General features: G+C 41.5%; 2 protein-coding genes across 5 annotated transcripts; one reads left to right on the forward strand and one right to left on the reverse strand.

The window, feature by feature from the left end:
• Positions 1-1,931: 1,931 nt before the first annotated feature.
• Positions 1,932-7,287, reverse strand: c14h3orf38 (chromosome 14 C3orf38 homolog). The gene is made up of 4 exons (XM_033616980.2): positions 7,097-7,287; positions 4,704-4,879; positions 3,083-3,294; positions 1,932-2,811 (listed from the first exon to the last, which is right to left on the reverse strand). Exons 1-4 carry the CDS (start codon positions 7,221-7,223, stop codon positions 2,448-2,450), a joined length of 879 nt encoding a protein of 292 aa, XP_033472871.1. The 5' UTR covers positions 7,224-7,287; the 3' UTR covers positions 1,932-2,447.
• LOC117251522 (uncharacterized) lies at positions 4,770-19,717 on the forward strand. Of its 4 annotated transcripts, XM_033617922.1 has the most exons (12): positions 7,609-7,683; positions 7,765-7,834; positions 9,406-9,645; positions 9,801-9,918; positions 11,182-11,334; positions 11,466-11,651; positions 12,836-12,909; positions 13,177-13,374; positions 14,284-14,421; positions 14,534-14,623; positions 14,742-14,885; positions 16,943-19,717. In XM_033617922.1, exons 3-12 carry the CDS (start codon positions 9,406-9,408, stop codon positions 17,069-17,071), a joined length of 1,470 nt encoding a protein of 489 aa, XP_033473813.1. In that variant the 5' UTR covers positions 7,609-7,683; positions 7,765-7,834; the 3' UTR covers positions 17,072-19,717. The 4 variants fall into 4 exon arrangements, with proteins under 4 accessions (XP_078030540.1, XP_033473813.1, XP_078030541.1 ...); XM_078174414.1 differs by lacking the exons at positions 7,609-7,683; positions 7,765-7,834 and adding an exon at positions 4,770-4,904; XM_078174415.1 differs by lacking the exon at positions 16,943-19,717 and adding an exon at positions 15,434-16,906 and having other exon boundaries at positions 7,625-7,834.
• The last annotated feature ends 10 nt before the right edge of the window (positions 19,718-19,727 follow it).

The raw sequence follows: 19,727 nt of genomic DNA on the forward strand, positions 1-19,727 counted from the left end.
TGAACCCGTGCGTCAGAGCTGCGCCCGTGGCCAAACCGCTTATTAAACAGCAGAGAAGCCAAGTGCCATAAAGACAGAAGGCGAGCAGCTTGTTATTATTCTTTCTGAGAGGTGAACAGGCTGAGATCAATGGCTGCAGCGGTTTCCCCTCGACCACAACTATGGCCCAGTAAAGCACAAAGGGCCGTGCGGCTCCGACCCATACAGTCACAGATATTAACTATTCCAGGGGCCTTTGAAAGCAGCTGCCAAGAATAATTTCCCACATGTAACATTTCCCACTAAAGCCACAGAGTCATAATGGCGTAGTCTGTGCCCCACCAGGACCTGTGCGCCCTGACGAGGATGACGGAGTAGAATTGCTGGAAAAGGAGTCAATTTGGAGCATGTGAAGTGCATTTTAGCTTAATTATTTTGTTTTGTGCAATTAACAGGGCTTATATTGTTTACTATATCAATGAAAATGCTGTATTGTTCAGCTGAATCGGGCTAAAAATACCAGGAAACGCTGCTATGGTGATAAATCCTGTATTTTCAAAGATGATGAAGTCTCCCAGGGCCTCCCATCTGTTGTTGCTCGGCTGTTTTACAGTACACTGAGGTCCTTTGTTAATGAAGAAGACGCTGTATCCTCTCCTGGCCCTTACTCTCTTTCTGATCTTTCTGATTTCAGTCCTGTATGAGGCAGTGAAGACAGACCTGCTGTGTTTCTTCCCTTCCGACAGCAATATGCAAAATTGTAGCTGTGGCAAGAAAGGCTGACCCATACATCTGCATGTCATATGTCATGTTGGCCGGTAAAGAATAAAATGTCATATATGATGGAGGTTTCCTTCCTGACCACAGCTAGTGAATGTGTTTATTTTTATATCAGATGTCTGACCACCCAGAGAAACCATTCCAGTGTGGTGTGGGAGGCTTTCAGGCTGTCATGACATCTGCAATCACGGCTGCCGAAGGAAAGTACGGGGATTGAATACTTGCATATAATATCCGCCCATTCCCACATTTTGGGACAGAGCTGCCAGGTTAAGGTATATTCACAATGTACACATGCTGGTGGTGTATGAGGTGTGGAAGTCACAGTAAAATACCGTGATGAACACAGAGCATCACATCTGTCTGAAAAGCTTGGACTTTCTAAGACAAAGGGATCCGTTCATCCTGACAATACTTCCACGAATGAAGCGATCACACCGATTTTCCAGGGGCCAGTTGACACTTAGCTCTGAGCCTCGGGGCCGCGCAGCATCTGGCCTCCGTATGAACAAGCAAAGTAATTCGAAGTAATCCTCTGTTCTGTTTTGGTTGAGGCCGAACGAGACTTACATCCATCAGGCAAATTTTGTGCCAAATTACGCTGCGCCCCAGGATAAATAGAACACACGGAAAACAAACAAGCACTTAACGACTAGGCTGCCGTTCTCCCCACATCTGTGCACTATGCTATCAAAATGCAAAATGTTGTAAGAATTATACGCTATCCTGTACTGCTGGGAGTCACAGGATAACTCACTGTACATGGGTTGCTCACAAGTGATTTGGCACAATGTGTATACTGCATCACACGGTTTCAACGCAGGTACATGTTTATCCCCAGCATTTAAATGTATGATGTGCTATTAAATAAAAATGAGAGGTAAAACCATTAAAATTTCAAATGCTGCTGTACATATTTTGATATACAGCCACCAGCACCACACCATAGAGGTAGGCCAGCACCCCGAGGCCATGGGGCCAGCCAGTTCAGCACCCAGGGAACTCCTCCATCTGTTTGCTGCTCAGATATTAGACATTGAGATACACCCATATCAGACCTGTGCATGATTACGCTTGCTTTATGAGCTTGGTTGACATAATACTAATTTGTAACATGTGTACACATTAAGGGCTGACCTTTACTCCTCACATAAAAGCACCGCCATCTTAGATAGCGTTCAAAATCAATTTTAATTGACTTAGTATTATCATGTGAACAAACACAATATCTTTATGTTCGCAAGTAGTGACCTAGTTGTCATTGTAGAGCACAGCAATATAATCATTATATCTGATATGACACACATTTACAAGAGCACATCCATGTCTGTATTTACATGTTATCTAAAATAAGGCACAGGATGCAAAAGCAAAACTTGCCTTGCATCAAGGTACAGTATGTTTGAAGCAAAATGTTCCCACAACAAGAAGCAGCAGAGAAAACAATACGAGAGCTTTTTCCAAAGCTTTGTCCTGTTTAGATGTTACATCAGTGACGTACCGAGATGCAACAGTGTCCACCACCTGTACAGTCCTGACATGACTGATTTACATAACTTAAGAAAGGGGTTTGTGCCAGTTATGTCGCCAGTCCTGATCTCAGGTTGTTTGGGCAAGTTAGATTAGTAACAAGAGGGCATGCACAGTCAAGCGTTCCCTGGGGAAATAATATGAAATAAGGAGTGGCATCAACTGCAGAGAAGCTGCAATTCAGTGGAGTTATAATTCAAGGCAGGTGCCACCACCTCTGTCCCACCCAAAGCGTCCTGCCCTCTGATCTTCAGGTTGACAAACTTAATCTTCCAGCTGTTGTTCTCCAGCGGGGAGCGGATGAGGCCAAATATTTTCTCAAAGACACCCAGACAGGCTCCATCTCTGTGGATGGTCCCGGCTACTGCCACCAGAACCAGGCCATGGGGGGAGGCCAGCGTCCTGAGGCCATGAAGCTCCAGGTTGGGGCTGAGGAGGAGGCGCTCTTCCCTGGTCAAGGCCAGGAGACGAAGGTTAACCAGTTCAGCGCCCAGAAACTCCTCCATCTGCTCATTGCCAGCTCTGAGAAAGACAGACACAGCTCTGTCAGCACAGTTTAGTTTTGGGTTATTTTTTCCAAATTAGCTGTAACTGTAAATGTTTTTACTGTGTAAAATACAGGTCAAGTTTAAGCTCCTACTGTACATGTACAATTTTTTGGTGCTTATCACATTATCAAATTGTTATGATGACACTTGGTTTGTAGAAAAAACAGACAATTGGTGTTACAAAGTCCTGCCCAAAACTACAAGTAGCTTAATTCAAATTAATGTTCTGTTAATGGCATTCTTACTTGGACAGGAGGCGTAGTTTTGCATCTGGCCAGAAGTGTTGTGGTCCCCAGTCCTGAGGCGGCTGGCCCAGCGAGGGGTTCTGACTGTTTAAGAGTTGGAAGAACCACTGGCAGAACTGCTGGCCAAGGACCATGGGGTCAAAGCCCACCCCAGTCTTCTCGTCTGTGGATACTGTCTGTGTGGGCGGTCTCTGTTTGGTTTCATCCATGGCCTTAAAGAAACGAGACGTTATTGGTATATTCAAACACATGGTCAAGTTGTGTCTGGATTACTTTTCAGTACACGTTTCAATAATACAAGCTGTCAACAGCTAATTATTGACAACTTAACTCAGTGTCACAGTCCAGTCGGACCCTGAACTCTGAGTTGATGAAATCTGATACTGGTTCCTGGTTCCAGTACAGCTGAACACAATTTGTCCAATCAATTCTGAGTATGTTCACCCTGAGTTGAGAATGTGTGCAGTGAATGAAAAAAGCCATCATCAAGAGAGGTCTGATACTGTGATTCACCATGGCAACAGGTAAATAAAAGGCAGACCCTCCACTTTAATCCAGTGGATGTAGAAATATTATTAATTGTCCTGTATACGAACTGTGCACATGTATTTATTGTTTTAAGAACCTGAGTTGGAGCAGGGCAAAGGGTTGATAAATTAGCACATAAAGTGTTGTTCAATAACTCATCATTTAGGTTGCAGTCTACATTACAATTTAAAAATCAGTTTGGTCAGCTTTGATGTGACAGGGATAAAAACAAAACAAACTGAAGGTATAAAAATAAAAATCAAGGACAGAGGCCTAGAGACGTGATTGTAATCGGATCCAGGAATAACGTGGTTGGTGATTTGCACTTGAGTAAAAGGTTACAGTGGAGCATTCAGTGGCTTTACTTCAGCTACATGGCAACAAAGGCAGTAAATTTAAACATTTTAAGTGAGATGCTGACGAAACATGTTCAGACTCTACACTGTCTATTGAAAAAAAAAAAAAAATCATGTTCACATTCCTCAGCAGCTCCACGATCCTGCTCACTCTAAATATTAACATTTAACCTCAAAGATTTTAGGAATTATGTTCCATCAATGCCACCAATCGCATCATAAGTTATGGGGATGATTATTTATTGATCCTACGTGTCTAAAGCTTCATAGCGACTTTTACAATTTAAACTGAAATGACGCATTATGTGCAATAAATATTTTAGTGGGAATGCTATAACAAACTGACAGCTGTCCTCAGTGTAATAAAAAAGGACATACAGAGGTTTGTATCTGAGCTGAGGACAACCTGATGCTGCGTACGACTGGCAGCGTACACAACCAGGAAGTTAAGATAGTCCTGAGTAACAAGCTAATATCAAACCAGGTTTTTGATTGTGACAGATAGTAAATCTTGGCTAATTAATGTGCTTTGATGCAGACTGAATCAAGGAGGAAATGAAACAGCGTGTCTGCCTCTGTCAGAGGGAGGAGACGGAGAGGAACTCAGGGTTTTTTTAAAGGAAACCTGGACAGCGAGCAGGTTAGTCATTAACTAACCCAGAGTTTAATTTATCTCTCTCCCTGGAACTGAAACACAGAGTTTCCCTCACCCCTGACCTCCTGTCTCCTGTCCCTACCTTCCCAGACGACCAAAGCTGCAGTGTCCTTTTCACCAGCTGGTGTTTGTCGGTGTTCGCAGGCATCGCCACACCTTCTTTGGCCAGGTACTTGAATATGAGGTCACGATGAACTTTCTTCCTTTTCAGGAGCTCCTCGGCATTTTTAGAGAAGGAAAGAATTGTTTCCATTGCCTCTGTGGAAAGAGATGAGCATAAGGGGTAAAAGAATTGGATGGTTTTATTATCTGAACATGCCTTCAGGCAGAAGTGAAATAGCATTAGCAATCCCTATTGTCAGTTCATGCCAATATCCTTATTTAAAAGGCAATTCACTCTTATGCAGTATCTTAGTTCATTACTAAGGTATTGTCTATATGAAGCCTAACGGTAGCTTACTTTACAGTTTCGTTTTCCTAAAACCTCCGGGAATTAGTTCACGTTATGTGTTTTGGTGGAACAAAATGGAGTGAATATTTTAACAACCGCTCGTACAAACTTTAAATTTATGCTACATGAAATGCATACAGTACAGGCCAAAAGTTTGGACACACCTTCTCATTCAATGCGTTTTCTTTATTTTCATGACTATTTACATTGTAGATTCTCACTGAAGGCATCAAAACTATGAATGAACACATGTGGAGTTATGTACTTAACAAAAAAAGGTGAAATAACTGAAAACATGTTTTATATTCTAATTTCTTCAAAATAGCCACCCTTTGCTCTGATTACTGCTTTGCACACTCTTGGCATTCTCTCGATGAGCTTCAAGAGGTGATCACCTGAAATGGTTTTCCAACAGTCTTGAAGGAGTTCCCAGAGGTGTTTAGCACTTGTTGGCCCCTTTGCCTTCACTCTGCGGTCCAGCTCACCCCAAACCATCTCGATTGGGTTCAGGTCCGGTGACTGTGGAGGCCAGGTCATCTGCCGCAGCACTCCATCACTCTCCTTCTTGGTCAAATAGCCCTTACACAGCCTGGAGGTGTGTTTGGGGTCATTGTCCTGTTGAAAAATAAATGATCGTCCAACTAAACGCAAACCGGATGGGATGGCATGTCGCTGCAGGATGCTGTGGTAGCCATGCTGGTTCAGTGTGCCTTCAATTTTGAATAAATCCCCAACAGTGTCACCAGCAAAACACCCCCACACCATCACACCTCCTCCTCCATGCTTCACAGTGGGAACCAGGCATGTGGAATCCATCCATTCACCTTTTCTGCGTCTCACAAAGACACGGCGGTTGGAACCAAAGATCTCAAATCTGGACTCATCAGACCAAAGCACAGATTTCCACTGGTCTAATGTCCATTCCTTGTGTTTCTTGGCCCAAACAAATCTCTTCTGCTTGTTGCCTCTCCTTAGCAGTGGTTTCCTAGCAGCTATTTGACCATGAAGGCCTGATTGGCGCAGTCTCCTCTTAACAGTTGTTCTAGAGATGGGTCTGCTGCTAGAACTCTGTGTGGCATTCATCTGGTCTCTGATCTGAGCTGCTGTTAACTTGCGATTCTGAGGCTGGTGACTCGGATGAACTTATCCTCAGAAGCAGAGGTGACTCTTGGTCTTCCTTTTCTGGGTCGGTCCTCATGTGTGCCAGTTTCGATGTAGCGCTTGATGGTTTTTGCGACTCCACTTGGGGACACATTTAAAGTTTTTGCAATTTTCCGGACTGACTGACCTTCATTTCTTAAAGTAATGATGGCCACTCGTTTTTCTTTAGTTAGCTGAGTTAGTTAGTTCTTGCCATAATATGAATTTTAACAATTGTCCAATAGGGCTGTCGGCTGTGTATTAACCTGACTTCTGCACAACACAACTGATGGTCCCAACCCCATTGATAAAGCAAGAAATTCCACTAATTAACCCTGATAAGGCACACCTGTGAAGTGGAAAACCATTTCAGGTGACTACCTCTTGAAGCTCATGGAGAGAATGCCAAGAGTGTGCAAAGCAGTAATCAGAGCAAAGGGTGGCTATTTTGAAGAAACTAGAATATAAAACATGTTTTCAGTTATTTCACCTTTTTTTGTTAAGTACATAACTCCACGTGTTCATTCATAGTTTTGATGCCTTCAGTGAGAATCTACAGTGTAAACAGTCATGAAAATAAAGAAAACGCATTGAATGAGAAGGTGTGTCCAAACTTTTGGCCTGTACTGTATGTTTGACATTAGCTTGCTAAATCTGTTGAAATATAGGAAAATGTGCTACACTGAATTCTGTCAGAGTCCGTGACACCGCCCTTAAACCTAAACACCTTAACCACTAAAAACCTAACGTTTTTTTTATGGTAACGGGTCAGAAAACATAGCAGGTCAAGAATGTCGGTGTTACAAAACAGAATGTATTTAACGCTTACTGATAATATCCTAGCTTGCTTGCTCCTTGCTATCTGGTAAACATTGCAAACATACCTGTAACATTCTCCACAACTATCATTTTATTCGTGACCGTATCACTAAGTGACAATAAGTCCTCTTTCGAGATTAACTTCAATAATTTTGTACAGCCAACGCGCTCTGTAACTGATAGTCCCGACATCTTCGACACTCCCAAACAGGAAAATCAGCTCCTCTTGGTCCATTCCTGTCCTACTGGGGATTTCTCCGTACAGGAACATGAGTTAGTTGTGAATGGTTCCGCGCAAAGCAACGGTTGGTACGGTATGACAGTACACCCAGCAGATGCCTTTAATACTGTGGGAATTATTGGCGTCTCAGCTTGAATTCAGACAAACAACCCTAACTAGCTAACCAGACACATACTGTCTGTCCCATTTTTAAAGGTCTGTCCCCAACGGTAGAACGGTAGAGTTTACAAAGGAAATCATCTACTGTTATGTCAAAAGATGAAATTATGCGTGATAAGATTTCTAGTCAAGCGCTCTAGAGTTTTAAGTTTTCGAGGAGCACCTGAACGTCTCATCAGACAAGATAGCTAGCTTAACTAAAGCAGCTAATATGGGCTAGCCTGCGCAATGATGTCCTGCCAGTGCAGCTGGGTAATTTACCTGCAAGATCAGCGACCTCTCAGCTGGCGTTATACTTAACATACGTATTAACTAATATGTTTTAATTAACAGGACTAAAGGGAGCAGTTGTGCGATTTTAAATTGTACAGCCGAATTAAGCGAGGGAGTCAAACGCTGAAAGGTAACGCACCGTTATTATCATTAGCTAATATATCCACATTAGCTTGTTAACGTCATTCTCTAGTCATTAACGTTATACGGTTAAAGCTATATCCAGCGGTGAAAAGTGTTACACACATGTCACTAAACAAGTTGTGTAATTATTTATTCACTCTTGATAGATATGTCGGTTATAATGCTTTTTAGTTATTGAAACAAACATGCATTACATTACCCGTGCCGAACTCCATTAAAAACTTTTGGGATTTAAAATAAGGTTAGCGTAGCTTGTTGGTAATGGTCTAAACCCCTTAAATTTTTACTTTTTCTAAGACAGTAAATGTCACTCTAGAATTCGGGTTAACAATCTCTAGATTTAGTACATTGTTTATCTGCAGTCATTTCCCATCAACATTTGGAAGAATTTATTACTATTCAGTATCTGAGTTAGAGAATTGCATGTGGAAAATAGTACTAAACCAATTCTCAAATTTAAAAATTGCACTGCTTTATTACTTCAGAAAGGAAAGCAAAGAAGTTGTGAAACTGGTGTATAAACTACCTTGACCTATTTTATAAGCATCAGCATGAGGTGTGGTTTGATCCAGCACTGATAAGCCCAGACTAATATTGACTGACTGCTGGCTTAAAGCCTTGTCACAAAGAATGAGGAACACTGCCATTGCTAAACTTCATGCAAAGTCAGTTACTAACATTTCACACAGTTGAAATACACATTGCATTGGCCTGCTTTCAACACAAGGAAATGTTTAGAAATTAGCTGAGAGGACATTGTGCCAAGAGAAGTTCCTCAATTCCTCATAATCACCTCTCTTGAATTATCCGGGACTGTGAGACTGCTGGTTTAAATCCCTTCACTGGCCAGAAGACCACCACTGTAAACTGCAATTTGATATCATTCAGTGTACAGAAACTTGAGGACAAGAACTTGATTCCTTCAGTATTGTGCAAAAGCATTTGGAGAACTGCCACCTTCATTGGCGACACACAAAACACGAGCCCTAAAGTAAACACCCTAAACTGGAACCAATTCATCTGAATCAAACTATCAGTGTCACCACTGTGTGTGTAGCAAAGAGAAAACAATTCCTTTTTCAGGTAGTATAAAGACCAGAAATGCTTGCATGTGCAATATCTCATCTAAGGTAGAAAAATAGAGTTGTTTTTCATGACTGTTTATATGTACACAAAAGTAGTCTCACATGTTTGCTCCCAATCTTTTGTGCATGTATGATTATATGAACTCTCTCAGTGAACATGTGAAACCACCTGCTGACCCATAGAAGGGCAGGAGTTTAAAGCTTCATTTAGGCCAAAAGGTGCATTCAATGATTCATGTAAAATAGGAACTGAACATAGTTATAATGTGTCGGATGAAGCACCTATTGTGTAGTTCACACTCACTCAGTAGCCAAGCGCAGAAAAAGGAACACGAGGTAAGAACAGTTTTTAGGTAAATTTGCACACATGTAAAACTTGATGTTGGTGAGAAAACATGGAGCTCAGCCAACTTTTTCTGGAAGGCTTCAACTTAAAACTCTTTGCCCTCTTGTCTTTCCATCATTGCTGCAGATGGAGGAGGTTGAGGGCAGCGCTCTGGGCCGGGTAACGGTGTACTCCATCCAGGGGTGCCCGCACTGTGTGCAGGCTAAAGCCACCCTGGGGCGTCTGGGAGTACCGGTATGTGACGTGGATGTGGGGAGGCATCCAGAGCTAAGAGCCAGGGTGAAGGAGCTGACAGGACGCACCTCAGTCCCTCAGATCTTCTTTAACAACATTCACGTTGGGGGCAACGACGACCTACAGAAATTGGTGAGAAGGAGTAAAAACGCCTAAAGATACTACTTCCCTGAGTGACTAATTAACTTAATGTAATGTGTCGAAAAAAATCCTAATTGCATCTATTATTATTTTAAATTGTGTCGAGACTTCATGTATGCATGTGTCAATCTGTGTCACGCCTCCAGGCTCCTGAGGAGCTGCAGAGGTTGGTGAATCTGGTCAAGAAAGAGCCTCTTCCAGCAGATGCTCCACCACTACCAGAGGAGAACCAGCAAGAGGAGACAGCTGGGGAGACTGATGGAGGTGAGGAATTTAATGGTCTGGAAAAAAGTAAAGGGTTTTTGCTTCTTCCAGATCACTTTGTTGCCTTCACGTGTTGGTGCAGAAAAATTTAATCCCAATGTCCTGTCCTTAACCTGTTCTTAATGCACAGTTCATAGTGTGTCTAACTATTATTGTACAGTCCCTTTTTTTTCGAGGATCGGGGTGGATAAATTGCTTAATTTTGCACGATTAGTTTCAGATGTGGTTTAGAGTGCTTAAAAATAGGTTATGAAATGGTGACATTAACCACCCCACTGGGGGAAATCCTCCCTAATGTGAGGCATTGACTCAGATGAACTATAGTTAGAATTATAGTGTAAAACTAGTGCTGGCATGTACGGACATGGTGTGCCCACGCTCATCTCCTGCCCCTATCGCCAACACAGACAGTTGATACAGGAAACTTGATACTCTGGATGAGCCCTGCAGCACCAGGCTGCCTCATTATATGTGATTATTAAACTCCCTACTGTGTCAACAAAGTCTGTCCAAAGGGATGCTTACACAGCCTTTTGTGGAGAAATGTTTAATTCAGTTTTGCCTCCAAATAAGGAATTATGTCCCTCATATTTCTGTCATTATGCTAAAGTGTTTATTTAATTAGTCCCTGCCTCCTTAATGGACTTTATGATATCTTATTTGATACTACACTGGATGTTGTTTTAGCAATACTGGCCAGCTTTGGGCTGCTACAGGGTGCATATAGGCCACTGTGCAGCCCAGTGTTAATGTAGTGCTAAACAAACACTCAGTTGTTGTCAGTCTAAACAACCCACATAGATTCAATTCTGTTTTGTCTGGATTTTAGATGAAAATAAATGGACATACTTGAGGATTTTGCCTGTTGACAACATGTGTATTAGCTCTGACATCCCTTAAACATTTAATATGTAAAAATGGCAACAAAATTAATGTTATTTATTTTCTGTGAATCTGTGTTTATGGATTTTTATGGACTTTAAAAAATGATTTCTAACAGACACGTCATATTTTTATCCAAGTTAAACTGTCCTTACATATACAGTGAGTAATTTGTTGCTTTGGTGTCTGGCCTCTTTCTGAGAAATGTAAATCAACCATACTGAATAATAAGCACTGACCCAGGTGCTACGTTTCCCAGCAACCAGATACATTTTTTACACACAAGCCGGACTGCAGATATTCCTTCATAATTGCGGGTATGAACATGTGTGTATTTGTGTGTTTGTCCATGTGTGGCTTGGCATATTCCTGCTCTCGCAGAGTTTATGTGTGAGAGGGATGAGTTGGCAGACCTGGTAGAGGACCTCAAACATGGCAATGTGATTGGCAGTCATAGGAGGGGACTGACAGTGTACAAAAAGAGCTTCTCAGGTGATCAGCTGGTTGACTGGCTGCAGAAAGAGAAGGGCATGGGTAAGTAAGGCTGTAGACCTGCAGTGAAACAGGCACCCAGTGTTGTGTCAGCTTTTGTACAAGTTAAAGGAACAAATCTGGAAAGTCATTGACTTCACCTGTGAACTCCTCACTGTGGCCATGTGTGCTAGCCAGGGCTGAGGCCTCTAGTACGGGACAAGCATTGTTGCAGAAGAAGTACATGGTCATTGTGCGCGGCTGTGGGCAGCAGGATGGCAGTTTTGGAGAGGGGAAAGACACGCTGTACAGGCTGCTGGAGGATGACCCTCACTCAGCTCTCAACACAGGACAGACGGCAGCCTGCAGTCCCATCCAGGGTAGGTCAGGACTGGATCGGGCTTTGGGGCGTTCGCACGTCGCATTCCAGGTTCATGCTGACTGGTGTCCTTCAGTGCTCTCTAGCGCCTGTCGTTTCCTCTGCTGCTGGCTTGGGTTTGCTTGGGTTTGGATATTAGGTTAGTGAGCTCTGTAGCGGGATACACTGAAGTAGGGCTTAATGATATATCTGATATATGGCCTTTTTATAAAAATATATATCATTTCATCAGTGACTTCCACTTCCTGTATGATTAGGGTGCAGCATGAGCGTGGAAGTCTATGTTTGACCTTGGAAATACCTTGGGAAAAAAAGACTGCAGTGTATTTGATAACATGTATTATATAAGATATCTTAATTCTGTTATTATACAATCCCTGCACTGAGGAAACATAGGCCTGAAAATATATATCATTGAAGCCCTATTTTAAGTCCTTGTTGGCTTGTCTGCAGGTTTGGTGTCATCTTGTGACACATCAATAATTATGAATTTCTTTTCAAAAGTTTCTTGGTGGTGGTGGTGGTAAGACATATTGCCCGGCTCTGTGTTGTATTTTCTACCTGAACGCTGCACACCTCTAGAGGCTAACTAACAAGCTAATCTGTGCTGCACAACACAGAGGTGATTATAATCACCGCTCTTGTAAGTGTTGGTGTTATTATGCTTGGCTGTGTTTCTCTTGGGTTTATCTGCGATGCTCTCTTTTCCCACAGGTAATGTTTCCTAATAATAATCTCATTTGTACAACACCAAGGTTACGCTGATCTTTTTGCAGTTCATTATTTTTCCCTGGGGTTATGTCACAGCTACTTTAAACACACTTTATGATTATGTTATAGGCTGGTCATGGCTGTTCTGTTGTTAGACCAACAGCTTTGGCCCCTGTTTACTCCCTGACAGCTACTGCATTAACAAACACTCCAACAGGAAATACACCTAGACCCATTTACAATATTTATGTTGTTAGATTGAAAGGCCCACCTCAGTGTTAATGTTTTGAAATCTGGCTATGAGCTATGTAGTCGAGGTTGCATTGCAACAGGTCCAGTAATTGCTAAGGTACTGAGGCTATGCTAACACAGTTGCTCTAGCCATTCAGATATTGATTCGGTTCATCTCACCAGAGAATGCTATTGAAGTGGTCAAACATTAACCATCTCTCTCTCTCTCTGTATTGCTCTCAGCTGCTGAGCTCTCTTTGCTTGTACGGGAGTTGATTCTGAAACTGTTCTCTGAGCATCTCTCTGCTGATGGCAAGGTAATGTCCTTGTTTACTCTGAGCTTCTGACTCAGAGTGTATTCATCTGTGTGTTTGGTTGTTTCTAATTTCAGTGTCATTATTACTTGGCATACATAGGTTTACCTTGTGTGCTTTAGTCTTGAGGCCTTTTATGAGACTTGTTTGTTTTTCTTTCAATATTTTACTACATGTTCTGACTGTACATTGATGTGACAAATGATAAAATGGCTCATATGCATGTGGTTCTGTAGTTACTTTACCACTGCACTTTCCTTGCTCCCACAGACTGTGGACTACAAGGGCATGTCAGTAAACCCCGCCTTTGAGCGTTACTGTGAGCTGGCCATTCAGCTGCAGAGGGTGGAGCTGCTTTCGCTGAGCCGGGAGGAGAAGCTGGCCTTCTTCATCAACATCTACAATGCCTTGGTCATCCATGGGTACCTACGCCTGGGGGCCCCCACCAACATGTGGCAAAGATACAGAGTAGGACCACACAGAGTACTTCTAGACTTTCCTTAAGCCCAGTTCAGACCAAAGATTTGTGACAAGACCAGCTTAAATCTGCAACTACCTGCAGTGCACCAGTCTGCAGCAATCTGAAACCTACCAGTTTACACCACTGCAAAGAGACAAGAGTCTCAGATGAACTGTATTTATAATAAATATGCCACAATGAGAGTAATCAATAAGTATGTGTGTATGCACACATAAAGCAAGCAGCAGCAGCGATCCACAGTCTGACACTGACACACTGTGAGGACGGGGGCCGACATCTGTGCCAACAGCTCCAGGGATGTAAATGAGATAGACTATGGCTTGGCGGGGACAGAGTGCTGTCAGGGAATAGTACAGCAAGAAAACATGCAGTCTGCTGACCTTGTCATCGGACTTTGCTACAAGTCGATTGTTGATACAGGTGACATGCCTTACATTCTAAAACCAGCCACTGGCCAACTTGACAAACTGAGTCACAGGCGACACCATTACCGGCTTGAGCGGGGTTGAGACCGGCCAGTTCACACCGCTGCAAGTTTGCCTGCAATGTTCTAAAATGGTTACGTCTCGTCACGAATCTTTGGTCTGATCTGAGCTTCAGAGGTGTTCCTGGAACCCCTAAGCCTATCAAGAGCATTTCCTGCTACCTTTATGTATAGATGTTGGGCTTGTATTTATATATTGAGTTTTATGGCAGCCATTTTTGGTGCAGCATACATTATTTTGCATCCAGACTAGAATATAAAGATATAACATGCATATTAAGTGGCATGAACGGTCCTGTTGTCTTAACGTTTTGTTGTTTTTAAGATGGTCTTAATATTTAATTCAATTCACATGTACCTGAGCAACAAGAGTTGACATTACATGACATATTTTTTCCTGTCTCATTTATAGTTCTACAACTATGTGAGCTACCTGATTGGAGGAGAAGTGTTCACATTACAGGACATTGAGAATGGCGTTCTGAGAGGGAACAGAAAAGGTGTCGCACAGCTTTTGAAGCCCTTCTCCAAAACAGACCCGCGACTACAAGTATTGAGACACTCTGTTAAATCACAGCTGCACATTTTAATGATTAAGCAGTGACACTTTTATGTGGAATAACTAATGTGATTTAAATTCTGTTTCCCATGTCGTCCACTAGGTGGCCCTTCCAGATGCAGAGCCCCTCATTCACTTTGCCTTGAACTGTGGTGCAAAGGGCTGCCCACCAATTAAAACATACACGCCACAGGTAAGATGGCTTCACAAATATGTATGGAGTGTGTAGATTGTATACATCATGTTGTGTCTGGTAAATACTTAGAGCTTGAATGGTCTGAAATCAACTCCGATCCCCACACGTCTATCAGGACATTGACAGCCAGCTCCGCACAGCAGCTGAAGCCTTTCTGGAGAATGACGACGCCTGTATGGTGGATTCTGGGAAAAGAGAAGTTCGACTCAGCCAGATATTCAAGTGGTACAAAGCTGACTTTGGAGGAACGGATGAAAAGGTAGTTTTGACTCCCAACTGCCAATCCTGCAGTCTTATTATTAGACATAATAGCAGTGGCAGAAGCACTAATCAGGTATTTGCTTTATTAAATGTAGCAGTTCTATAGTACGAAAATACTCAGTTACAGTTAAGTCCTGCATTCAAACTCATTTATACTCATACATTTACTAGTACCAAATGTAAAAGTACTCAATATGCAGAATCACCCATTTCAGAATCCAAAGGTCAATCTCAAAGGTGTTCTGGTGTCTGCCTGTAGTCCGAGTAGTACCAAAATACAAATTGGAACCCATTGATTATCGTCTGGTGAAGATTTAATTCAACTGCATTCATATGCAGATATCTGTTTCTTAGGGGTGGGAATCGCCAGAGGACTTACGATATGGTATTATCACGATACCTAGGTTACGATAAAATATATTGCGATTTATTGCCTCTTTTTCCAACTGCGAATTATTCCCCAAAGGAAAACTTTGCCAACATCAATTTTACCTCAGAAGATAAGTTTTCAATCTGTTCATCAGACTTCAGTCGTTTTTATTGGAGCAAAATGTGATGCAAAGCAGACAGACTGACCAACATCATCATAAAACCTGTCAGAATTGCTGCATACACCTGACAAACTGAACTGCTGGCAGATATAACGCCCTCTGTGAGGCCAGATTAAGCATGTGTGCAAAACACTTCACATGCAGGTATATGACTAACTGAATGGCAACACCCATATTAAAGTGTTGTCTTTTTCAACCACAATCCCAGGTCAGCAATGTTTGCTGCAGTGTGAGTTTCCTGTACTGCTCTAGTTTGGAGAACGTGAGACAGCAGTTGTCAGTCCCCTGTGAGATAATGTGCTGTTACAGTCACATGTGAATCCACTGACCTTTAAGTTCAGGCGTAACAAGTTAATGTCACCCTTCCTGCTGCATCCAAAGATTCCTCAACTTTATGCTTCACTTCTCTGTAGAGCTTAAGTACGGCTGTGTCGATGAAAAAACGTCAGGAAGATAGCATGTAACAAAAGCCTTCATTTTCAGCAACGCTGTATGGATGCAGATCTTTGCACATTAAGTATATGATGGACTGTCATTTTCTTAGCTCTCTCAGAGTTGGATGGTAGTTTTGTCAAGCAAAATGTGTCCAGTGTTGGTTGTTTTTTCAGCGGACTTGGTCTAGCGCTAGCTTGGTCGTCAGAAGCTAATGCTATCTCTGGATGGTGGAGTGTGAGGTGAGCCCTCATGTTTGTAGTATTCCTGGAGTATTCTCATATGACACTGCTTGCGAATCACATGGGTCATAATCAAGTCCTTCTTTCCGTCTGTGATAAAAAAAAAAAAATCCCAAATAAGTCCAGATGTTTGATTTTAATGCCAACAGCTCACTGAGACCTCTGCTGACCTCATGAGGACAAAAACACAACAGCACCATCTAGTGGACCAAAAAAAGCAATTGATTTTATTATTCTAGTACCAAAAGTTGTATCAAAATGTCTATTTGCAAAGATTGCTGTATTGATTTTTTTTCCCCACCCCTACTGTTTCTAGAGATTAGCTAGAATGACAGGTGCATTAAAAAGAAGAAGACTTGGCTCGGATATATACTGGCTACACCTAGGGCTGGGCAATATATCAATATTATTTTGATATCATGATATGAAACTGGATATTAGCTTAGATTTGGGATATCTTAATATTGTAAGTGTGGTCTTTTCCTCGTTTGTCAGCAGATGATAGCCGATGGGTTCCAAACTTGTTCAGTATACTGATGGGTTGCTTAACCTATGATAATATATCATATTTGTAGATTTAGATTTTGTATGAATAATCTTCAAAGAAACTACTAACTAAAGCTGTCAAATAAAAGTTGTGGAGTAAAAGATGCCTCCAAAATGTAAAAGCAGAAAGTATCATAAAATGGTGATACTTAATTTTAAACCACTTGCACTTTACTTAAGTCCAGTACTTCAGTAACTAACTACAAATCATTTCATAGTTTAAAATGCAGAATCAACCCAACCGCGAACCTCACCCTGTGATTCCCCCCCCCCCCCCCTTGTAGCTGCTGAAGTGGGTGGTGGAGCACATGGGTGACTCTCCAAAGAAGACCAGCCTGCAGGGTGTTCTCTCTGCTGGGAAGACCAAAATCATCTTCCTCCCTTACGACTGGAGCACCAACAGTTCCCACTGAGCATGCACGCACAAACGCATTCACGTCAAGCTATGTGTCTCTTTGCATCTGTCCACTTTCTACTGAGTTGCATCTGCCTAAAAAAAACAGAAGGTTGGTGATGATGACTTTTTTGCCGAATGCAATCCACTTCTCCTGAACCATGCAAATGGTTTTTATGCAAAACAAACTGTAAATCAGAGTGGTGAGATGGGTGTGTTTGCATTGTGCCACTGAATAATACTGCTCTTTGCAAGCTTATTCTAGCTTTAAGGTCGTACTGTAATTCCTACACCCTATGTTTGGTTTTGGTATATACTGTATATGAGTTGTACATTTTTAGATTTTTATTTGGTTTGAAGAAACAACAGATATTTTGATTTCCTATTTTGGAAATCAAGTTGCGCACACAAACTTTTAATAGGACAAGATGCACGTTAAGCCTTTTCTCGAGTTTAGTTATTACTGTCCTGTGTAAAACGTCAAAGCCTGAAAATTGCCCACCATTTCCCTAATATTTTTTATGTAAAGTAACACAGCGAAAGCTAACTAAAAGCATACTGTAAAATAATAATCACAACAATCATCAATATGGCTTCCATGATCTACAGCCAAAGTCTTTAAACACCATGTCAGCAACTCAGGAGTCATTGATTATCACAATCGTCTCAGTCCAACACAACACTGGGCTGTTTATCTGGAGCATTTAATCAAAGCAGATGGGGATGACACAAACACACTGCCTTGACAAGCCATATGAAACCCTTTGAACTTAGAAACCTACTCATTCATGTTTAGCTGGCTGCGGAATCTCCACATCTGGTCCAAAATTTTAACCTGTAGATGTGAACAAGCTAATGTTTTCTACACTTGATAAAAATGGAACATTAGAGTATCATCCTATGCCATGGACTTTAAGTACTAAAATATAACACTGTAAAATACCAGATGTTAGCCCTCAAAGAAATGTATACTTTATTCCCTTTTTTCTTATATCTATGATCCAGGTATCAAGCTCTTTGTCATCGGACAGACAAAATCTGGTTAGGTGCTGCTACTGTCACTTATCTTTCCAGTCGATTAGCACAGGTTGGACTGGAACTGTATCCTCTGAAGTCCCCGTCGCTGTGGTTCACATCCTTTGTAGGATCCAGTCCCTGAATTAAAAATAACTTCCATGTTTGGAGCACATAGTAGGCAGATGCAGTGCTTGGACTTTTGCATGTTGTGATATTTTTTCCCCTAACCCCTGGTAATATTTTGTTTCTTCCTTCTGTCATGTGACCCTACATGGTTGTTCACCCCTCTATTTGATCCAGGTCTTCCATTTGAAATCGGGGAAGTGCTACAGCTGTTTTTGGCACAGTTACTTGGTAAAAGATGTAGTAATATTTTGGATTATAGAAATATTTATCAAAACCACACCCTTTGGGATGCACTCTGACACTTTGCATGTTTATCACCAACCTGTCGAGACATATTTGTACTTTTTTCAATAAGGAAAATGTTCACTGTTGGTCAGCGTGAGCTTAATGGGCTGTTTTCAGAATGTCTGTGGGAACTGAAAAAATATAAAATATTTTTAATTGCTCAGTAGTCATGGATACAGTGAGATGTAGCAGATTTAAGTGTTGATTAGAGTTGGCAGGGTTTTGGTGTGTTGAGTTGCTGCCTATAAAACTGTACAGGATCCCTTTTATTCCTTTTTCCAACATTGAAATTTAGCTCCATTAGTTTACCATTATACCTGGCCTTAAAGTTTGTACGACATCTTTATTTTTAACATATATCTTCCAGTGTGATAACTACACATTAGGTTAATATAATTACTGTATATGATAACAAGGAGTGTGTGGCTCAGAACAACCTCTATTTAAAGGGCCTTTCTCTGTTTCCATTTTCTTATCTCAGGTCAAAGGAAAATGTGAGTGGAAACTACTGAGTTGTCATCTTGTACGATGCATGTTGTGTATAACAATTTCAGCTCATTCTGCACAATCCATATTCCTTAAAAAAGACATCGTCATACATTACTGTAACTGTCAGTTTCTTTGTCGTTAAGATACAAGCAGCACCAAAGCATACGGTTAAATTAGCATGTGTTAAAATTGGAATGCATTTGCTGCATGATAGTGGGAAACTCCAATTTTGAATGCTGGCCTGTAACAGGACTGCCTCTCACTCACGCTTTGTTTCTAGCCTATTACTAGCTCAGCTATAAGAAATAGTTGGACCTAAACACTTACCCCAAATAGACATATAACATGTCAGTTAGATGATATTGGAAGACAGTATGTGCAATAGATTTACAACACCACTCAGTCTTAATAGACTGCACTTTTTCTGCGACTACATGCCTTCAGTGAGAGGTGCACCCTTGGCTTTACAACACTTAACTCCACTACTGAGTGACAGAGTAAAGCATAAGGGAAGACACTTTGTGGGCTAAACTGGACTGAAGAAAAAGTTTTATTTATGTATATCAATGACCCCTGTACTTTTTCAAAATTACCTCATGTATCAGGAAAATGTGATGCAAAAAGTTTTTTAAACAAGCAATTCTAATATAATCGTATTTTCCTCTTTCCTGGGGTTAACAATAAAGCAATATGTTTATGAATAGTGAATATGCAATGCCGAAGTGAAAAATAAACTATTTAAAGAGTTTGTCTGCTGT

This window comes from Epinephelus lanceolatus, chromosome 14, assembly GCF_041903045.1.
Source record: "Epinephelus lanceolatus isolate andai-2023 chromosome 14, ASM4190304v1, whole genome shotgun sequence".
NCBI classification, from domain to species: Eukaryota; Metazoa; Chordata; class Actinopteri; order Perciformes; family Serranidae; genus Epinephelus; species Epinephelus lanceolatus.

Excerpts from the sequence above, each read along its gene's own strand:
- c14h3orf38 (XM_033616980.2), bottom strand. The coding sequence starts at position 7,223 with ATGTCGGGACTATCAGTTACAGAGCGCGTTGGCTGTACAAAATTATTG. Across the intron at positions 3,295-4,703 it reads AGCTTTGGTCGTCTGGGAAG|GCCATGGATGAAACCAAACA; the intron begins GTAGGGACAGGA and ends CGTTTCTTTAAG. Across the intron at positions 2,812-3,082 it reads AAACTACGCCTCCTGTCCAA|AGCTGGCAATGAGCAGATGG; the intron begins GTAAGAATGCCA and ends TGTCTTTCTCAG.
- LOC117251522 (XM_078174414.1), top strand. The coding sequence starts at position 9,406 with ATGGAGGAGGTTGAGGGCAGCGCTCTGGGCCGGGTAACGGTGTACTCC. Across the intron at positions 9,919-11,181 it reads AGCTGGGGAGACTGATGGAG|AGTTTATGTGTGAGAGGGAT; the intron begins GTGAGGAATTTA and ends CTGCTCTCGCAG. Across the intron at positions 14,422-14,533 it reads AAACAGACCCGCGACTACAA|GTGGCCCTTCCAGATGCAGA; the intron begins GTATTGAGACAC and ends GTCGTCCACTAG.